The sequence below is a fragment of the Podarcis pityusensis genome (assembly GCF_964106645.2).
Source record: "Podarcis pityusensis genome assembly, chromosome: 2".
Classification (NCBI taxonomy): Eukaryota; Metazoa; Chordata; class Lepidosauria; order Squamata; family Lacertidae; genus Podarcis; species Podarcis pityusensis.
Window position 1 is genome coordinate 36,037,750 of NC_138029.1, and position 18,140 is coordinate 36,055,889.

At 43.5% G+C, this 18,140-nt stretch overlaps 1 protein-coding gene across 1 annotated transcript; it reads left to right on the forward strand.

The window, feature by feature from the left end:
• Positions 1-861: 861 nt before the first annotated feature.
• ZACN (zinc activated ion channel) lies at positions 862-16,563 on the forward strand. Its single transcript, XM_080993958.1, has 10 exons — positions 862-1,089; positions 1,606-1,665; positions 4,892-5,052; positions 5,969-6,013; positions 6,236-6,342; positions 7,299-7,468; positions 8,905-9,029; positions 10,153-10,357; positions 15,153-15,347; positions 16,213-16,563. Exons 2-10 carry the CDS (start codon positions 1,620-1,622, stop codon positions 16,407-16,409), a joined length of 1,251 nt encoding a protein of 416 aa, XP_080850084.1. The 5' UTR covers positions 862-1,089; positions 1,606-1,619; the 3' UTR covers positions 16,410-16,563.
• The last annotated feature ends 1,577 nt before the right edge of the window (positions 16,564-18,140 follow it).

Genomic DNA, 18,140 nt, shown 5'->3' on the forward strand with positions numbered 1-18,140 from the left:
CGGCTTGCGTTTGGCTGTCACAAGGCAAGGGTTGGAGAGATTTGTCCTGCATACAGAATTAGTATGGCTGAGGGGCTGGCAGCAGTCCTTCTGTGCATGTTTGGTGCAGAATTGCTCTACGGTGACCTTACCCCCAGGGAAGTGTGTGCATGGGATTCATGCTTTAGAGGCTTAGCAATCAGGAAAGTCCTTGCTTCGCATCTTACTTCTGCCACGAACTCAGTAGGGGCCCTCAAGTAGATTGCTAGCTCTCAGCCTCAGTCCCGCATCTGCAATAAGGAGATAGTAATAGTGACCTACCTTAGAAGGTTGTTGTAAGGGTTAGAATAGGCTAGCAAAACACACTGTGCTTTGAGCAACCAAATCGGTGGCTAGATTTTACGTTGTGCCATTTTATTTTATTTTATTTTATTTGTAATTGTTTTATTTTAGAGCGGTTTTTATCCTTGTATGATTTATTTCACAGCTTTGAACTTTTGAAAAGCGGTTACAAATTTTAAAAATAACGCACCACTTATTTTGATTGCGTAGTCGCTTCAGATTCGAGTTGTCCCTCTTTCTGTGAAATATTTAAAAATGTATTCTAATAGCAGGTATTTGCAAAGAAGTGAGTCCATGTTTAAATCTTCATTGGCTGGAAATAAATACTGAGATAAACCCTATATTTCATTTCCCCAATAGACAGAAAGAAATGAAAGAGAACACACACCAGCATCTAAGCACATAATAAACAAGGTGTTGGTTTTGTTTGGTTAGTGATGCAGAGAACTAATTCATACTTCTCTTTATGGCAATTTACACCCTTCTACACACACATTTCCATTGTGTTGTTTCACAATGGACTGTTGTTGTTGCTGGGAATGCAATGAAAGCCCAGGAAATTATCTCCCAAAGGGCAGCTGTTGGTAGAAAGAAAACCAGACGGTTGCAGAGCTTTGTTGTTCATGAATTGAAGCATGGCAGGCTGACATTACAATCCATCCTCCAAAAGAGATATCGTAGTAAATGGCCTATATAAAAACTGGTTCTGTGATGCTTAGGTCAGCCCTTACCTCATGTCTGATGTGAACAGTGTGGCATCTTCTGCAGGTATGATGAATAAGTGCGTGTTGATTGCAAATTATCCTGTGGGGGGGGGTGTCCAGAGGCATGTAGATTTTGCAAAAGGCAGCTTTTGTTGAATCTCTTGTCCTGTGTTCATGTGGTTACAGAATAATAAGTATTGTTTGACTGCCCCATAGCCTGAGAAGATAAGGCAGAAGCCAATACCTAGAGATGATAACTTCCAGAAAGCCATGAGTGGAGAAGCTCAAGTAGCCCTCACTCAGTGGAGAACAGAGAGAGATACATATTTTTGTAAGATTACGTGCTTTGTAATGTGAGAATACCCATGAAAGTATCGTTAGGCAGTCCTACACACCTGGAAGCCACTTCAGAGTTCAAAACTAGCAGAATTGAAATTTCCATCTCTTTTTCACTGGCAGCTTCATGCTCTAGCTGTGCCACCAACCGTGTGTGACAAATGGTCGTTTTGGGTCTCTGTGCTATGAATTGGTGTCGAATTTACCTTGCATTAGAGCCTGCTGCCATGCTTTCATATTGCAGGACCTTAAAAAAAGATGACGGTGACAAGGATCTGCCTGAATCTCTTCCTCTTGGTGCTAGGTAAGAGGAACTTCCTTTTTTTTTTTTTAACGCTGTATACACTTGGGGCAGTACAGTGGTACCTTGGGTTAAGTACTTAATTCATTCCGGAGGTCCGTTCTTTACCTGAAACTGTTCTTAACCTGAAGCACCACTTTAGCTAATGGGGCCTCCTGCTGCTGCCACGCTGCCGGAGCACAATTTCTGTTCTCATCCTGAAGCAAAGTTCTTAACCCGAGGTACTATTTCTGGGTTAGCGGAGTCTGTAACCTGAAGCGTATGTAACCCGAGGTACCACTGTATTCAGTTACTGTGTCCCACCAGCACAACAGGACTTTCTCCCCTCTCCACAGCCCACCCTCCCCAAATTGGCTTCAGATGATTGGAGGAAAGCCCCAGAACAGATTTAGGGGGCAGGTGGGGGAAGGAGAGGAGGAGAAGCAGAAATCCTTACTCTGATGGATGGAACATTCACTTATTACAACGTTGGATGCAACCCATATAGTCTAACTGATAGGTGCTTGCTCTTGGTTCCACGAATGTAACGCAGAAGCAGTTTTGGATTGTTAGAGGGTAAAGCTTTATTTTAAAAAAACCACAGAGAAGGGCAAAAGCAATGTTCTAGGAAACAGCTTTTCCTATATGCAAGCAAAATAAAATGTGAGGAAATGGCAAATATGCACCTAAACTCATACATATATAGGGAATCATCATTTACCCTTTCAATGGGCAGAAGAGGGAGGGAGGGACCTGTTCAACTGAATTTTTAAAAGCACATATTCCTTGTGTAACACTAAGGATGAGGGAGAAATTTGATTCCGTTTGCGTTTGAGCTTTCCGAAACAATACACAATGCAAAACTCAAACGTTTGTCAAAATGTGTACTCCTCTGAATTTTGCAGTTCAGTTCTCTAGGCAAGTACCGTATTTTTTGCTCTATAAGACGCACTTTTTCCCTCCTAAAAAGTAAGGGGAAATGTGTTTGCATCTTATGGAGCGAATGCAGGCTACGCAGCTATCCCAGAAGCCAGAACAGCAAGAGGGATTGTTGCTTTCGCTACACAGCGATCCCCCTTGCTGTTCTGGCTTCTGGGATTCAGAATATTTTTTTTCTTCTTTTCCTCCTCCAAAAACTAGGTGCGTCTTATGATCTGGTGCATCTTATAGAGCGAAAAATACGGTGATGTGTACAAAAATGAAGGTATTTGGGTACAGTCTAAATGAAAATGCATTTATTAGTGAAAATAACTTACAAAAATGTATATTAGGGGAAACTGCTTGCAAAAATGTGTATATCAGGATAATTTTCATGAGGACTTAAAAAAAAAAGCAAACTGATAGGGAAATGGGGAAAACTGAAATTACGATTGCAAAAAATGGAGAGAAATGGAGGCTTACCCATCTCTGTGTAGCACACAATACATCTAAACACAAGGCGTCAGATAGAAAAGAAGGATTAGAGGGCAGGGGACGTCTTCCTCAAAATTTCTCGTCTTCCTCTTTTTTTGAAGGAATGGGTTTCCCAAACCCAAAACTGACTGCGAAGGCAGTTTGAAACTGCACCAAAATCCCTATTTTTCCTTAGGTAAAATCCATTAACTTGAGCTCTGAGACAATGTATAAACAAAACCCGGCTGTGCTCAGAGCCCTCTCCTTTATCAGTTTGTGACCGCAGGGATGACCCTGACTGCACCAGCAGAACAGAGAAGACACGTCCGTGCCTTATCTTATGTGCTGACCACAAAAGACGCACAGACCTAAGTCCGGAACAATGCCAAAAGCGTGTTCTCGGAGATGACACCTCTTCCTCCAAGATAAGAGTAGGAAGAGGAAGATCCTTTTATGGTCAGAAGTACAGGAAGGAATTCCCTTTTATGGTTAAGAATACCAGAGCAAGAACATATGTGATGTCAACCTGCGTACATAGGCTGACGTGGTTGGATTTATATGGGAAGGAGGGAGAGGGTGCCTGGAGGATATATATACTGCATGAAACTTGTCATTTCTTTGGACTTGCTGTGGACTTGATCACGCAAGTGCCTTCTGCTATCCGGAGAGCAGAATAAACTCTTTCTTCGAATCAACCTCGGTGTCATTTGACTTCCTTCCTCCTGTCCCGGAGCAACGCAGACCCAATCGGTGAACTCCAATAAGGCTAAATTTTGAAAGTATTAACCCCATAGTTTTTTTCCCAGCATGATGCAGCTGGCTGGTGCTAGCCCTGACCATACCATTGCATGTCCATACAATTGCAGCTTTTAATTTAATATGCTGCTGAGTCTCTGAGGGGTGAGGAGCCTATGGCCCTTCAGATACAGTGGTACCTCTGGTTAAGTACTTAATTCATTCCGGAGGTCTGTTCTTTACCTGAAACTGTTCTTAACCTGAAGCACCACTTTAGCTAATGGGGCCTCCTGCTGCCACCGCACCGCCGGAGCACGATTTCTGTTCTTATCCTGAAGCAAAGTTCTTAACCTGAAGCATTATTTCTGGGTTAGCGGAGTCTGTGACCTGAAACGTATGTAACCTGAAGCATATGTAACCTGAGGTACCACTGTACGGTTGCCATATGTCCAGAATTTCCTGGACATACCTGGAATACTACAGTTGAAAGCAGTGTCCAGGAGGAAATAGGCTTAAATGTCGGCAGTGTCATTTTTGCCAATTTCCCTCAAAAGTAGCTGAACAACTTCTGTCTGGATTTTCACTTTTTGAAATATGGCAACCCTGCTTCAGGGTTTGTTGGACTCCAGTTTCCATCAGCCCCAGTCAGCATGGTCAGTGGTCATGGACTCAGGGAGCCAAAGTCCAACATCTGGCGAGCCATTCCTCTCCTACAATGCATATTAAAAACAACAACACACGTTTAACTTGTTTTTATAACAGTATAACTACATTGTTATAAACAGCCCTGGGGCATTATGGTAAAACGTGAATAAGAAATCCTACATGGAATTTTGTATTTGGATTATTGTAAATTGTTTTAATTGTAAAAATTAAATTGATAAGAAAGAAAGAAAGAAAGAAAGAAAGAAAGAAAGAAAGAAAGAAAGAAAGAAATCCTACAAATACATATATGAATAGCCCTCGCAGAGCAAAATAGTTCTGTTGCCTACTAGTTGTGAGTGGAATAATTTGCTGCAAATATCCTCCATATTTCCAACATAAAAGAATCAATGTTTGATTTGAGATGGAGTGTATTATATGAACGGCTCTGAAACGGAGTACTTGTGTATTTTGCTTTTAGCGGCCCTGCCTCAGATGACTTGGCAAGATTCTATCAACTCCTTGGAAGTGAAGTTATTAGAGTCACTGCTGAATACATATTCCCCATCCCTGATGCCCAGAAATGGAAACGGCCCCCTTGTGGTGGATGTCAAGATAGAGATGTCTAACGTGCTTCATGTGGTAGGTATAACAGCTTATACAGTGGTACCTCGGGATGTGAACAGGATCTGTTCCGGAGCCCCGTTCGCATCCTGAAGTGAACGCAACCCGCGTCTGCACATGCGCAGGTCGCAATTCGCCACTTCTGTGCCGCGGAGCGCAAGCCAAAAACGCTCAACCTAAAGCAACTTCAACCTGAGGTATGACTGTACCACGCTTACAAATTGACATTCTGTCTGCAAACAAGGATTATACTAATATAATGTTCATGGTTCAAAATAATGTATGTTCAAACCACCCTGAGACCCATGGGTATAGGGTAAGGGGTATAGAGTATATGGGTAAGGGGATGCGGGTGGCGCTGTGGTCTAAACCACGAGCCTCTTGGGCTTGCCGATCAGAAGGTTGGCTGTTCGAATCCCCGCCAGAGGGTGAGCTCCCGTTGCTCTGTCCCAGCTCCTGCCAACCTTGTAGTTCAAGTAGATAAATAGGTACTGCTGTGGTGGGAAGGTAAACGGCATTTCCATGCACTCTGGTTTCGTCACAGTGTTCTGTTGCACCAGAAGTGGTTTAGTCATGCTGGCCGCATGACCCAGAAAGCTGTCTGTGGACCAATGCCGGCTCCCTCAGCCTGAAAGTGAGATGAGTGCCACAACCCCATAGTCATCTTTGACTGGACTTATCCGTCCAGAGGTCCTTTATCTTTACCTTACCTATAATGATGATGATGATGATGATGATGATGAAACTGAGTATAGATGTCTCCCAAGCTAGAGCTGTTATATGGAAGTGACAACAGAGTTTTTTGGCCAACATAAAAAGGCAGACTTTTTGGCACTGTGTTTTCTTGAAAATTCTTCTATGAACTTTACAGTGTGTGCACGCGTGTGTGTGCATGTATTTGTGTGTGTTTGACTTTGAATTCTTTATCCAACAGGACATCATGCAATACACTATCTCATCTGTCCTCGTGCTTTATCAGGTAATGCTTAGTCTTTCTTATCAAAGAACTGGGAAGTACGGTAATAGGAGATAAAGCGGTCCTGAAGGCAGGCTCCATTGTCTGCTCACACTTCCTGATCAAATAATTAGCTTGATCATGTCCATGGGATGCTGAAGTGATACAGTTGGTGAGTGAAGCAGATTTTAGATTTGAAAGGGTGGGTGAGTCAAGATTAATGTTTCCTTTCACTGAAATCCTCAGTCATGGTATGCTGAACAGCTGGCCTGGAATGAGACAGAGTTCCCCTTCACCACCATCACTGTGCCCTGGGGTTCGGTGTGGACTCCTTCCCTCACAGTTCAAGAATCGTAAGTAGCCTTGAAAAATGTACACATGTACCATACCACATATGTTCCAAGGGTTTCTCTAGTCTCTGACCCTGAAAAAGGCACAGGACAGGGGTAGGGACCCTGAAGCCCTCCTCAGGACTGCAGCTCCCATCAGCCCCAGCCAGCACGACTACTATTCTGGAATGCTGGGAACTGGAGTCCAGCAACATCTAGAGGGGCCCAGAGTCCTCATCACTGAACGAGGGAATGTGGAAAGGAATAGGAAAATGTGAGAACAGCATCCGACACTGTTCCAGACCCAAAGTCCCTGGGATGTTGCATATAGGGCCAGATGATGACAACCATCCCATTGCTTCCCACCTGCAACCTGTGGCATCAGGTCCCCAGAGGTATGCTCCTTTGAAATGTACCCACCTGCCATGAATTTGTCCACTCCTTTTGTAAAGCACCCACCTCCTTGAAGGCAGAAACCTATACAGCCTTGCACACAGAATAATCTGACAGGGCGCCATACCGTCTCTCTCTTGGCCAATGCACCAACTGATAGGAGTAATTCTCCACAAACACAGAAGAGTGTAACATACCGGCGGATGGGAAACTTTAGCTAAGCATAAATTCCTTTTCTGGATTTCATTCCTCCCCATTTTCATACAGCATTGTGTATCTTCATACTACAATGTGTGAAAACAGGACATTAAACCTTGAGTGAGGAACTGGTCTAGTAACACAAAGCTGACCTTTTCATAGGAAGCTGAGCTAGAGAGTGGTTGCCTCCCTTCACTCAGCTCTTCCTGTACCACCACCCCTGCTCATTTTTCTTACCCACCTGCCCAGGTGACCCAAACACTCACCTTGTGGGCGAGTTCCTAGTAGATGCCATTCTACATGTCAAAACATGTCACAGCAAGCAAGGAAGGTCTGAGGACTCTCCTCTGCTGTCCCCCTTATCTTACAGCTCCTTTTGCTTACTGAAGGTTTGAAGTGGTATGGAAAACAGAATCGCCTCCTGTAGTGCTTCACAGTGATGGGAAAGTGGAGTTTGCGCTCTCTCTGCGCATTGACAGCAACTGCAACTTTGATCTCTTATACTACCCACGAGACAGCACTTGCTGCACTCTGAGCTTCTCCTCTCTAGCCAACACGGGTAAGTGAGGTGCCTGCTTATGCTGGGCAATGCAAATGTCAGAATCTGGTAAATGTAGCGCAGAAGGAAATAGCCTGGCAAGACTGCTGGTTGAAAGGGTAAATAAAAAAGGTTGATTACTCATGGCAAACAAACCTATTCTAGGTATAGTTGTTACAAGATGGAGCCAAGAAGTCAACAGAAGCCCATGCCCGTTCTGACTGAGCTAGGAGAAGTTGCAGGAAGGAAGCCTGAAAGGAAGTAGTTACTAAAAGTGAAGGAATCAGTGAGGAGAAAGGACAAGTTGCCTGTCTGTCCCCCGCCCCACCCCCCCGCTCAGTTCAGGTGGGGTGACTGTGTCCGGGAGTCCACTGAGGGACCAAAGGGTCACTACATCTCTCTTAATGGCTGCCTGTGTGGAGTCGTGGCATCCAATCCATGTTGGGGGGTGACTCCATAGCACAAGTTTGACCCCACCAGGTTCCTATCAGGCAGCAGGCAGGCTGCCTGATGCAGGATACATGCCCAATGCCTTAGCCAAACCTACTCTTTCCTGGAATCAATAAAGCTGTGGCCTAATTCAAGCCAATACCAGTCTCCTGTGTCATTCTTGTGGCCTGCCCGTCACCTGCCACAGCCATTATGTGCCTGTGCCAGCAATTACCAAGTCAAATAAGAGTTCCGTATGCCAACCCTCCAAGTGTCCCTATTTTCCAGGGAGCTCCCTGATTTAGAGAAGCCGTCCTGGTTTCTGATTTGATCCCGGAATATCCCACTTCCCCCCCATTTTCATTGGAGAAATGTTGGAGGGTATGGAATTATCTGACACCTGAGCTGTCTAAAGGCAATCCTGTACAGTGGTACCTCGGGTTACATACGCTTCAGGTTACAGACGCTTCAGGTTACAGACTCCGCTAACCCAGAAATAGTACCTCAGGTTAAGAACTTTGCTTCAGGATGAGAACAGAAATTGTGCTCCGGCGGCGTGGCAGCAGCGGGAGGCCCCATTAGCTAAAGTGGTGCTTCAGGTTAAGAACAGTTCAGGTTAAGAATGGACCTCTGGAACAAATTAAGTACTTAACCTGAGGTACCACTGTATAGGGAAGTTTTTAAAATAAAATGTTTAATGTTTTATTACGTTTTTATGCTGGTTGGAAGCTGGCCAGAGTGCTGGGGCAACCCAATAAGATGTGTGGGGTATAAATAGTAAAATTATCATTATGGAATGGGACGTCCCTATTTTCATCAGAGAAATGTTGGAGGGTATGCCCATGTGAGGTTTGCCTTAAGGGGAACATGTCTTGGGGTAGCCTGACTTTATGGTCCTTGGGGCTCTTACCAATTTAGATGCAACTCCTTCTACTGAAGGGAGTATAGATGATCGATTGGATTCCTAAAATCTCTCTTATACTTCCATTGAATATCCAAAGAACTTGTGTGTGTTTAACTCTTTCAAGTCAATGAGCTGGAATTCAACGTCTCCATTCAAAACCAGATTCTGAATTTAAAGCGTGAATACCTTGTCACGGATGTGAAAGTCAGCAGCCTAAAGAATTTGCCACAGCCTTGCTTTGTAGTTATGGTAAGGAGATGAAATTGGACTATAACTCGGAGAAGGCATGCAAGGGGCTTCTTTGCTGGGTCTTGCCCTCTCATCTGATTGGGGCGCGTGGGAATGTCACAATGCAGGACCTCCCTACACCATGTGCCTTCAGCCCTGCTGGTGAAAGCAAAGAAGGCAAGTGAGACAGAGCAAACTACTTGGGAGAGGAGCTGCAGGGAATGCTCTTCTTGGAAATGTGAACTGTACTTGCAGCAGGGAACCTATGCTATTGGACTCCAACTCCCATCAGCCTCAGACAGCAAGGCCAATCAGTGGTCAGAGATGATGGGGTTTTTAGTCCACTGACACCTGGAGAGACACAGGTTCCACACCCCAGATTTAAGGAGCATCTTTAGTTTGCTGCTGCAACATGGTTTTTATTGTAGCATTTCAGAGGGTTGAGAGCACTCTTTGTACATTTTTTTTGTAATCCTGACAGCAACCTAGATCAGGGATGGAGAGCATGAAGCCCTCCAGGTGTTGTTGGACTTAAACTCCCATCAGCCCAAGCCAGGGATGATGGGATTTGTATTTGAGCAGCGTCTGGTGAGTTGCAGGTTCCCCACCCCTGGTCAGGGATGATGGGATTTGTATTTGAGCAGCGACTGGTGAGTTGCAGGTTCCCCACCCCTGGTCAGGGATGATGGGATTTGTATTTGAGCAGCGACTGGTGAGTTGCAGGTTCCCCACCCCTGGTCTAGAAAAAGTTCACAGGGAGGAGGTTTCCAAGGCCCTCGAAGTCTGCTTTTAATGACAAAAATGTTCACTTAAGAAGATTCAGTGCACCTTTTTGCGAATGTCTACTTTTAGATGACTTTGCTTCTTTCTACATTAATGGCCAGAAGGGCATGAATGACCAACTTAGGCAAGCGGCTTTTAAAACGTTGCTTGACTTCGCCAATTCCACATTAGATGACAGTAGTGGAAAGTGCCAAAGCTTGTGTTCTTCTTTTGGTATTTACTTATTAGAGGGAGGTTGATTAAATAAATAAATAAATACAACTTATCCAGCCACTTTGCCAACCAATGCCGATGTTTTGCGAAATGCTGAAAGGCTCAAATGCTCATTCCTTTCACCCACAAACCCCAACCTCTTTTCTAGGTGAAGTTAGAAAACACAGGAATGCGAATCGTCCTCTCTGTAATTGTGCCAAGCCTGGCACTTGTGGTAGCGGATCTCTGTGGCTTCCTTATCCCACTCAAAGACAGGCTGGCATACATGATCACCTTGCTGTTGGCTTACCTGGTGTTCCACTCCTCACTCATTGGCTCCTTGCCCGGTTCTTCTTCCTGCAACCCATTGCTCAGTAAGTTGAACAGGCCAGGAAAAATTAAGTAGCAAAACTGCAGGCGGAATTGTATTACAAGCCACATGGGGCCGTAGCCCAAAATGGTAGCCCGTGGCGCATTTCCCCGTAATGTTGGTAAACAATTAGAGGGAGAAACACACATTATGGAGTGCAGTGAGTGGGGGGTTAACTTCCCGCCCCCCACAAGCTGATGTACCACAATGGACATAAAAGCTGGGCCCCGGCAGCTTATTGGAGATCAGCGGAGATGCAATGGACAAGCGCTGTCTGTTTTTCAGCAGGCTGAGTAGCAGGATTCGGCCTTTCCCTCACCTAAGGTGAAAAGCCAGGAGAACTTGATTTCCATCCCATCTGTGGCATGTGGGGAGGAGAGGGTGCACTCCCCTGCCCAGCACATGGCAATGAGCATGAGGATTGAGCCCTCCTGGTCACCTGAGGAGGGGGCATGGCTTCAGGGAGATTGCCAGGGACAGGGGAAGAGCACTGGCGAGCTGAAGACTCCTCAGGCTTCTCTTAGAGAAGTCAGTCATGATCAGTCCTGAGGTGCCGGACTTCATGGTAACCTTCCCTATCACACTGAAATAGTACTACTCTTTATTTCTTTACAGTGGTACCTCAGATTACATACGCTTCAGGTTACATACGCTTCAGGTTACAGACTCCGCTAACCCAGAAATAGTACCTCGGGTTAAAAAGTTTGCTTCAGGATGAGAACAGAAATCGTGCGGCGGCAGCAGGAGGCCCCATTAGCTAAAGTGGTGCTTCAGGTTAAGAACAATTTCAGGTTAAGAACAGACCTCCAGAACGAATTAAGTTCTTAACCCGAGGTACCACTGTCCTTACAATAGTCTTTCCTGCCAAAGTGCCTTTACTTAATTTTTGCTGGATAAGTTCTGTGTTTTAGCTGCTGGAATTTGTTAAAGGGACTGGATATTGTTAAATTTTAGTGTGTCAGGGGTTGTTTTGCTTTTGTAAGTCGCCTCGAGAGCTCATCCATACTTCCTGTCAGGCTGCATTTCTAGGCACAGGCCCGTGCTTTTAAAGCACCGTTACTGAGCACAAAACCCATTCTTAAAAGCTGAATCCGAGCAAATGGCAATCCATAGGAAACCCATTTGTTCTGATTCCGCGTTAAAGAGCAGGTTTTCACAGGGAAAGTGCTGGGGCAAAAGAAGAAGAAGAAGAAGAAGAAGAAGAAGAAGAAGAAGAAGAAGAAGAAGAAGAAGAAGAAGAGTTTGGATTTGATATCCCGCCTTTCACTCCCTTTAAGGAGTCTCAAAGCGGCTAACATTCTCCTTTTCCCTTCCTCCCCCACAACAAACACTCTGTGAGGTGAGTGGGGCTGAGAGACTTCAGAGAAGTGAGACTAGCCCAAGGTCACCCAGCAGCTGCATGTGGAGGAGCGGGGACGCGAACCTGGTTCCCCAGATTACGAAACTACCGCTCTTAACCACAACACCACACTGGTGTATAAATAATGAGCATAAATAATGCTCAGACATGGTGCTTTAAAGTTTGGAATTGTGCCTAGAAAGTGCAGGGCAAAAGGTAAGTGTGGATGAGCCCTGGGTTTCTTTAGAGAAATAGGCAGACTTTTATTTATTTTTATTTTTATTTTTAAAAGGAAGACAGCATCAAGACAGAGTATAGTGAACTATAGGTCACAGAGGTGGAAAGGAGAGCTTGCCAGAGGGATGTCATTTTGGTCAGGGGCTGAGTGTTCTTCCTACTGTGCAGTGCTTCCCCAAGCACTTCTTGTGAATAAGAAAAACAATGCGCTGATTTAGTTAAGAGCTCCCCTCCCAGCACACATTTCTTCACCCTAACTCAGAATATCCTTTGTTGTGCACTGAGGCGCACAAGAATGAGCTAGAGTGCTGTGGAACAAGAGCCTAAATTCTCTTAAGATTAATCAAATGGTTCTTACATCAAACGGCAACATCATTCTATTCACCATTTTATACACTGCATAGCTGCTTACAGAAAGAGAGGGAGGTGGGTGGGTGGGTGGGTGTGGGCGTCTTTTCCTATATGCATAAAATTGTAAGGCTGTCATTGTGCAGCCCTTGTGGAAGGATTTGTAGTGCCTCATCACAACTCTGGATTTGCATGGAGTCAGGGCAGGAGAGGAGCAAAAGAGAAGGCTGCTTACATGGGCAGGGACACACACACACACACACACACACACACACACGTATCCCTTGCTCTTCAAACATGGTTGACTTTGTTGATGACATTTGTTAGGATGAGTCATGAGCCATGACTCATATGCTCCTTCCCAGACCAGTTTTAATGGCTGTTACAAGACTGCAAAGTGAAGGTTTCTTTCTTTTCCACATGCATGCACATGACCAAACTAAATATCATATTAATAGAGATAGGCCGAAGGTCGATCTGTTCTGCTGATGCATTTTTGGGTGATTTGTGGTGTATTGACCAGGAGTCTGACTCACTATTGTTTAAGAATAATAGCAACAAAATGTCACCACTACTTAAGCTGAGATTCAGGCATTGCAGGAGATCAGACTTGATGACCCATGGGGTCCCTTCCAACACTATATTATTCTGTTCTATGACTCCCCCACTACCCATCCTAAATGATATTGCTGAAATGAAGAAAGTTTAAGGTAACTGGGTATGGATTTTTGTACTGAAGAACCAGGAGCTCAGTTTAGTTCTGGAACTTAGAAGCAAATTCCTGGGCTCAGAATTATTTAATTCTAAGCACATACCATTTTGCAACAGGCACTGGTTCGTAGATCCTGACATTCTAATAGAATACAATGTGCAAAACTAAAAGTCTGCCTCCCCTGATGCTAAACACATCATCAGTGTCCTCTTTTACAAAATATTTTTTTTTAAGTGGGCCTGTGTGAGTGAGATTCAGGCCTTAACTATTCCTACAATGGGGTGGGGTGGCGACATGAGAATGATGTGTTTAACAACACGTCTGGCATACACATGGGTCAGGGATGCGGAACTTTTTTTTTTTTAAAGAATATTTATTCCAATTTTAAAGTTACAGAGAAAAAAAATATATAGAAAAACAAAAAAAAACAAACCACATACATCTTACAAAAAACAGACAGTAAAAAAGAAATAAAAAAGACAAAAAATCACAGTAGAAAATAACAAAAATCAAATTAGACCATTACAACCATTTTCCCTTTTACTTGTTTCCATGACTCCCTCTCACCTCCCTGCTTTGTATTCTAGTTTAAATCGTATCTCCAGCAAATCCTTCTAACCTTCTTTTCTTTTACTTATTTTAACATTCGAAAGTATTTAATTCTCCTCTATCCTCATTTTACACTTCATATTTACTTATTCCATTATACCCTGTCTGCCAATACGGTCTAGTATTCTTCTCCAACCTTTTTCTAACATTCTTTTATATTACAGTGTTTCTGGAGATATATTTTAAATTTTTTCCAGTCTTCTTCCATCAACCCTTCTTCCTGATCTCGAATTCTGCCGGTCATCTCAGCCAGTTCCATATAGTCCATCACTTTCCTCTGCCATTCTTCTCGGGTAGGCAATTCTTGTGTCTTCCAGTATTTCCCAATAAGTATTCTTGCCGCTGCTGTCTCATACATAAAAAAATTCCTGTCTTCCCTTCGCACCAATTGGCCGACCATGCCCAAGAGGAAAGCCTCTGGTTTCTTCACAAAAGTGTATTTCAATACCTTTTTTAATTCATTATATATCATTTCCCAGAAGGCCTTGATCTTTGGGCACGTCCACCAAAGGTGGGAAAAGGTTCCTTCATTTTCTTTGCATTTCCAACATTTATTATCGGGCAAATGATAGATTTTGGCTAGCTTGACTGGGGTTAAGTACCACCTATAAATCATTTTCATTATATTTTCTCTTAATACATTGCAAGCCGTAAACTTCATACCTGTGGTCCATAACCGTTCCCAGTCAGCAAACATAATATTATGTCAGGGATGCGGAACTTCTGGCCCTCCAGATGTTGTTAGGCACCAACTCCCAGCAGCCTCCTCTTTGAATGGCCAATGGTCAGGGAGATGGGAGTTGTAAAGCAACAGCTGGGGGAGCACAGGTTTCGCCTCTCTGGTTTAGGCTGATGGATGGTAGGAATGAGCGGTGCAAGTAAGCAACTATCAGTACAGGTGGAACTCGATTCCACTTATTGCTCAACTTCCATCATTTTCTGATACTGCCAAAACACTTGCTCATTCCCTCCGAAATGCTATTCTTTATTGCTCCTGTTCCTGCAATGAATAACACTATAAGGATTGCCTTCATCGTGTGCCTCTTCAAACCTGTCACTTTTTTGTTCCCTGTGCCTGGTTCTCTTGTCCATTGCAATACAGTACAAAAACCTTTCCCTCATCTTTTGAAATCACTTCATGCTTTTTCTCTGCTCAATCTTTTAGCTCTGTCTTGTTTTCTTCATCCTGGTTGAAACCTCTTGGTTAAGCCTCAGCTCACACTACTATAAAAATTCCTTACTTTGCAGCACATTATCACTAAGGAATGTAATGCCGTCAAAAGAGTGGTCACAAAGACCAAACATCAAGGCCAAGCAGGCAGCTCCAGCCCTCCTTTCTGGCAATCGACGTAAAAATAATGTTTTGTAAAAATGATGGTTTCACTGGAAATTATGTGCATGCTTATTTTGAGTTTTTCAGTCCATGTCTGCTAGTTTCCCTTTGGCATTCTACAGCTATGCTAAACAATTTTTTGAAGTCAATTGTTTAGAACAATTATCCAATGATTTGCTCAACAGCTGTGCAATTAATTTCCTCTTTTTTCTAAACTCCAGGTTATTACTACATCAGTCTCCTGGTGTTACTATTCCTTAGCACAATTGAGACTGTTTTGGTGACAAAGTTGGTTACTGACAACAGTAATCTCTGGCTGAATTGTGGATGTCAGTGGGGAAAGGCAAAGGCTACCACTATGCTACCTAAAGACCAAAGCAATAATCCAGAACATACAAAAGATCCTGGGAAAAGCGGTAGGTGCTAACGGGAAATAAAACAGAATGACATTCCCCAAGCAAGGTGACCAGTAGCAAGCCACATTTCAGTGTGCAATAGCCTTTCCCAAACATGGGGAACTCAACTACCATCAGCTCCAGCCAGTTTTGAACCAAGCTGGGGAAAGCTGGTCTTAACAATACAACATCCTGATGCAGGCAAGCCTCTGGATCCACTGAAGGCTTTGTGGAAGAAAGATGGTGTAGTGCCAAAGAATGATTGAAAAGAATCAGAAGTGTAATTAATTGCTAGCAGGGCCACCCCACTCACCCAAACTGTGCTATGGTGCTGCAACAGAAAGGTGGTTCTGAATATCAATAGATGGACAGCTGCAGCAACATGAGAGCCTCAACAACACACCCTTGAAGCCTTAAGGCAGGAGAACTCTGTCCCAGTTTTGTCCTCCCTCCAAGCAAGCATCTATCCTGCAAAGAAAAGAACCCACTTAAAGTACAAGACCTCATTTATTCAGAATTTAACAAGCCCATTTTCTGAATTCTGATCAGAGGCAAAATTCACTTGTTGCAGAATCTGGGCCCAAACAAACACCAATGCTTAGGAAAGGGGTTTGGATCTACACTAGAACTATGAATGTATTAAATATATCAAAGGGGTTTGAATTCAAATTCATCAATTGCCAGCTGTTTATTTTCTCAAAGTCCATCGGTAATACTTCAAATGTACCTTTCAAAAGCATCTCGGGTTCTGCTTATTTTGTTTTCTGCGGCAATCACCGAAAGGGTTTGAATAAGAGATCACTTGAATTCCCCCTCAAGTGCTTTGGTCATATGAAGCTTGCAAACTGAGCATTCATTCAGCTCATCTTTCTCCTTTACCTTTCAGACTGTGGGACAACTGAAGAGTCATCGCATCTCAAACAAGCTTCTGCCCATGTGGACAGGCTCTTCTTCTTCATCTACTTTGGACTTGTTGTTGTGTTTCATCTCCTGTTTTCCGCAGTCTGGCTCTTTTGGAAATGCGAATCAGGGAAGCCTCCAGGAGAAGACTACTTAGATGGAATCAAATGGGAACAAAAATAATGGTGCCACCCTTAAAGCCGCATTAAAGCCTTGCTTTGTACTGAGTTGAAGTTATGCATATTTGCCGATCCTCTATCTGCATAATTTGCTTTGATCTAAAGATTTATGGAAAATGGAGTGCATTCAGCAGTCTTCCAGGAGATGCATTTCTCTGAACTGATTAAATTTTTAAAAGGAAGAATACATTGAAAATGGTATTTTAGATGTGACACAAATGAACAGCTTCTCCCTAAAACATGTGGCGTTTTCCCAGTTCGTGTATGTTGCAGAGCAAGTGTTCTCCAGTACAGTAGATGCTTTACCCTGATATTATTTTGTGGGCAGGTGAAAACCTTTTCATTTTGTTGGAAATCTGGGGATTAGTGGAGATATTATGTATTTTTGTTTTGTGGTACTATTTTTCTATTGTGTATAGGTTAGGTTTATTTGCATTTTTGAATTATTGTCAATCATTTTATCAAGAGAAACAATGAGTGATACCCAGTTGTGTCTGCCCACTTTTGCAACACACTTCTGCTCACACAACAGGGCTTCCTTTTCTTCACTTCTCTCCTGCAACCCCTTGCCTGCCCACCAAATATGCTTTGGAGAGTTGTGGTGGCACTCTTTGGAGCAGGTTTAGGGGTGTGTGCAGGTCTGCAGGAGGGAAATATAGGAAGGGGAAATTCATTCACCTGCAATCGATAAATATTGCACATAAACAAAAACAGAGCAGTAGCCAGGGCTACCCAGCTCCTAGAAAGCCCAGGTAGTTTTCACTCACCTATCTGGTAATGTATTGCTGCTACCAGCATCGTACAGTTACTGAAACGTGGCTCTCCAATTACACCTAGATTAACCTTTGTGTGTACTATTCCTCTTTCCCTCGGATCTGCATTTTCCAATAAAAGGACAGTGTAGAATTACTAATGCACAAAAATAATAGGAGTACAGATGATGCCTTTCATTGCTGCTATGATAAAACAACCAGATGGATTAAGGGAATAACATTCAGTCTTAGTTCACCTGCCCAAAAAGACAACAGAAGAGACATGACTCAGGAACTAGCTAGAACAAATACTGAGAGAAGAGTAAAGGTGCAAGGCACATGCAGGTGGAAAGCCAGAACTGTACCAAATCCAAGTTATCTGGCTCACAAATACCCATTCACCACTTGCTGCGTGTGCTGCCCTTGCTACAAATTGCATGTGTGAATGGGACCAGAGATCAAGCACTGCAAACAGAACCTGCTTACCACCTCAGGCACAGTGCATTTCAGTGGAGTCTGTTCATATCTTCAGCTGTGAGTATTCAACAACGCATGACTCAAGCAGTGAGCATGTGCCATATGAACGGGCCTAACAAAGTCAAATCAGAGTCTTGCAAGAAGCAGACATGCAAATGTGAATAAAAGGTAGGGGTCGCTAGTAAGAAAACCAAATAGTGGAGGGGGGGTAACCTACTATTAAGAAACAAATGTTGAGTTTTTAATAATATTGAAGACAGAGGCAGCAATGGGATCACACAGGAGCTGTCAAATTAAGTGTTAAATAGCTCAAGCAGCTTTCTATTTCTTGTCCTAACTGTTCTGTATCTTGGTTAGGTGAGAAAAGTTGGTTGTGTCATGGGAATTGTGGAAGTCTACAATGAGTACAAGCAGGTCATCCATACTTCCTAGCAATGCTTTGAGAATATGACACTCTTCCTCATTCTTTCCAACAAGTTTGTTTCTAGCTCAATAGGGCTAGATAA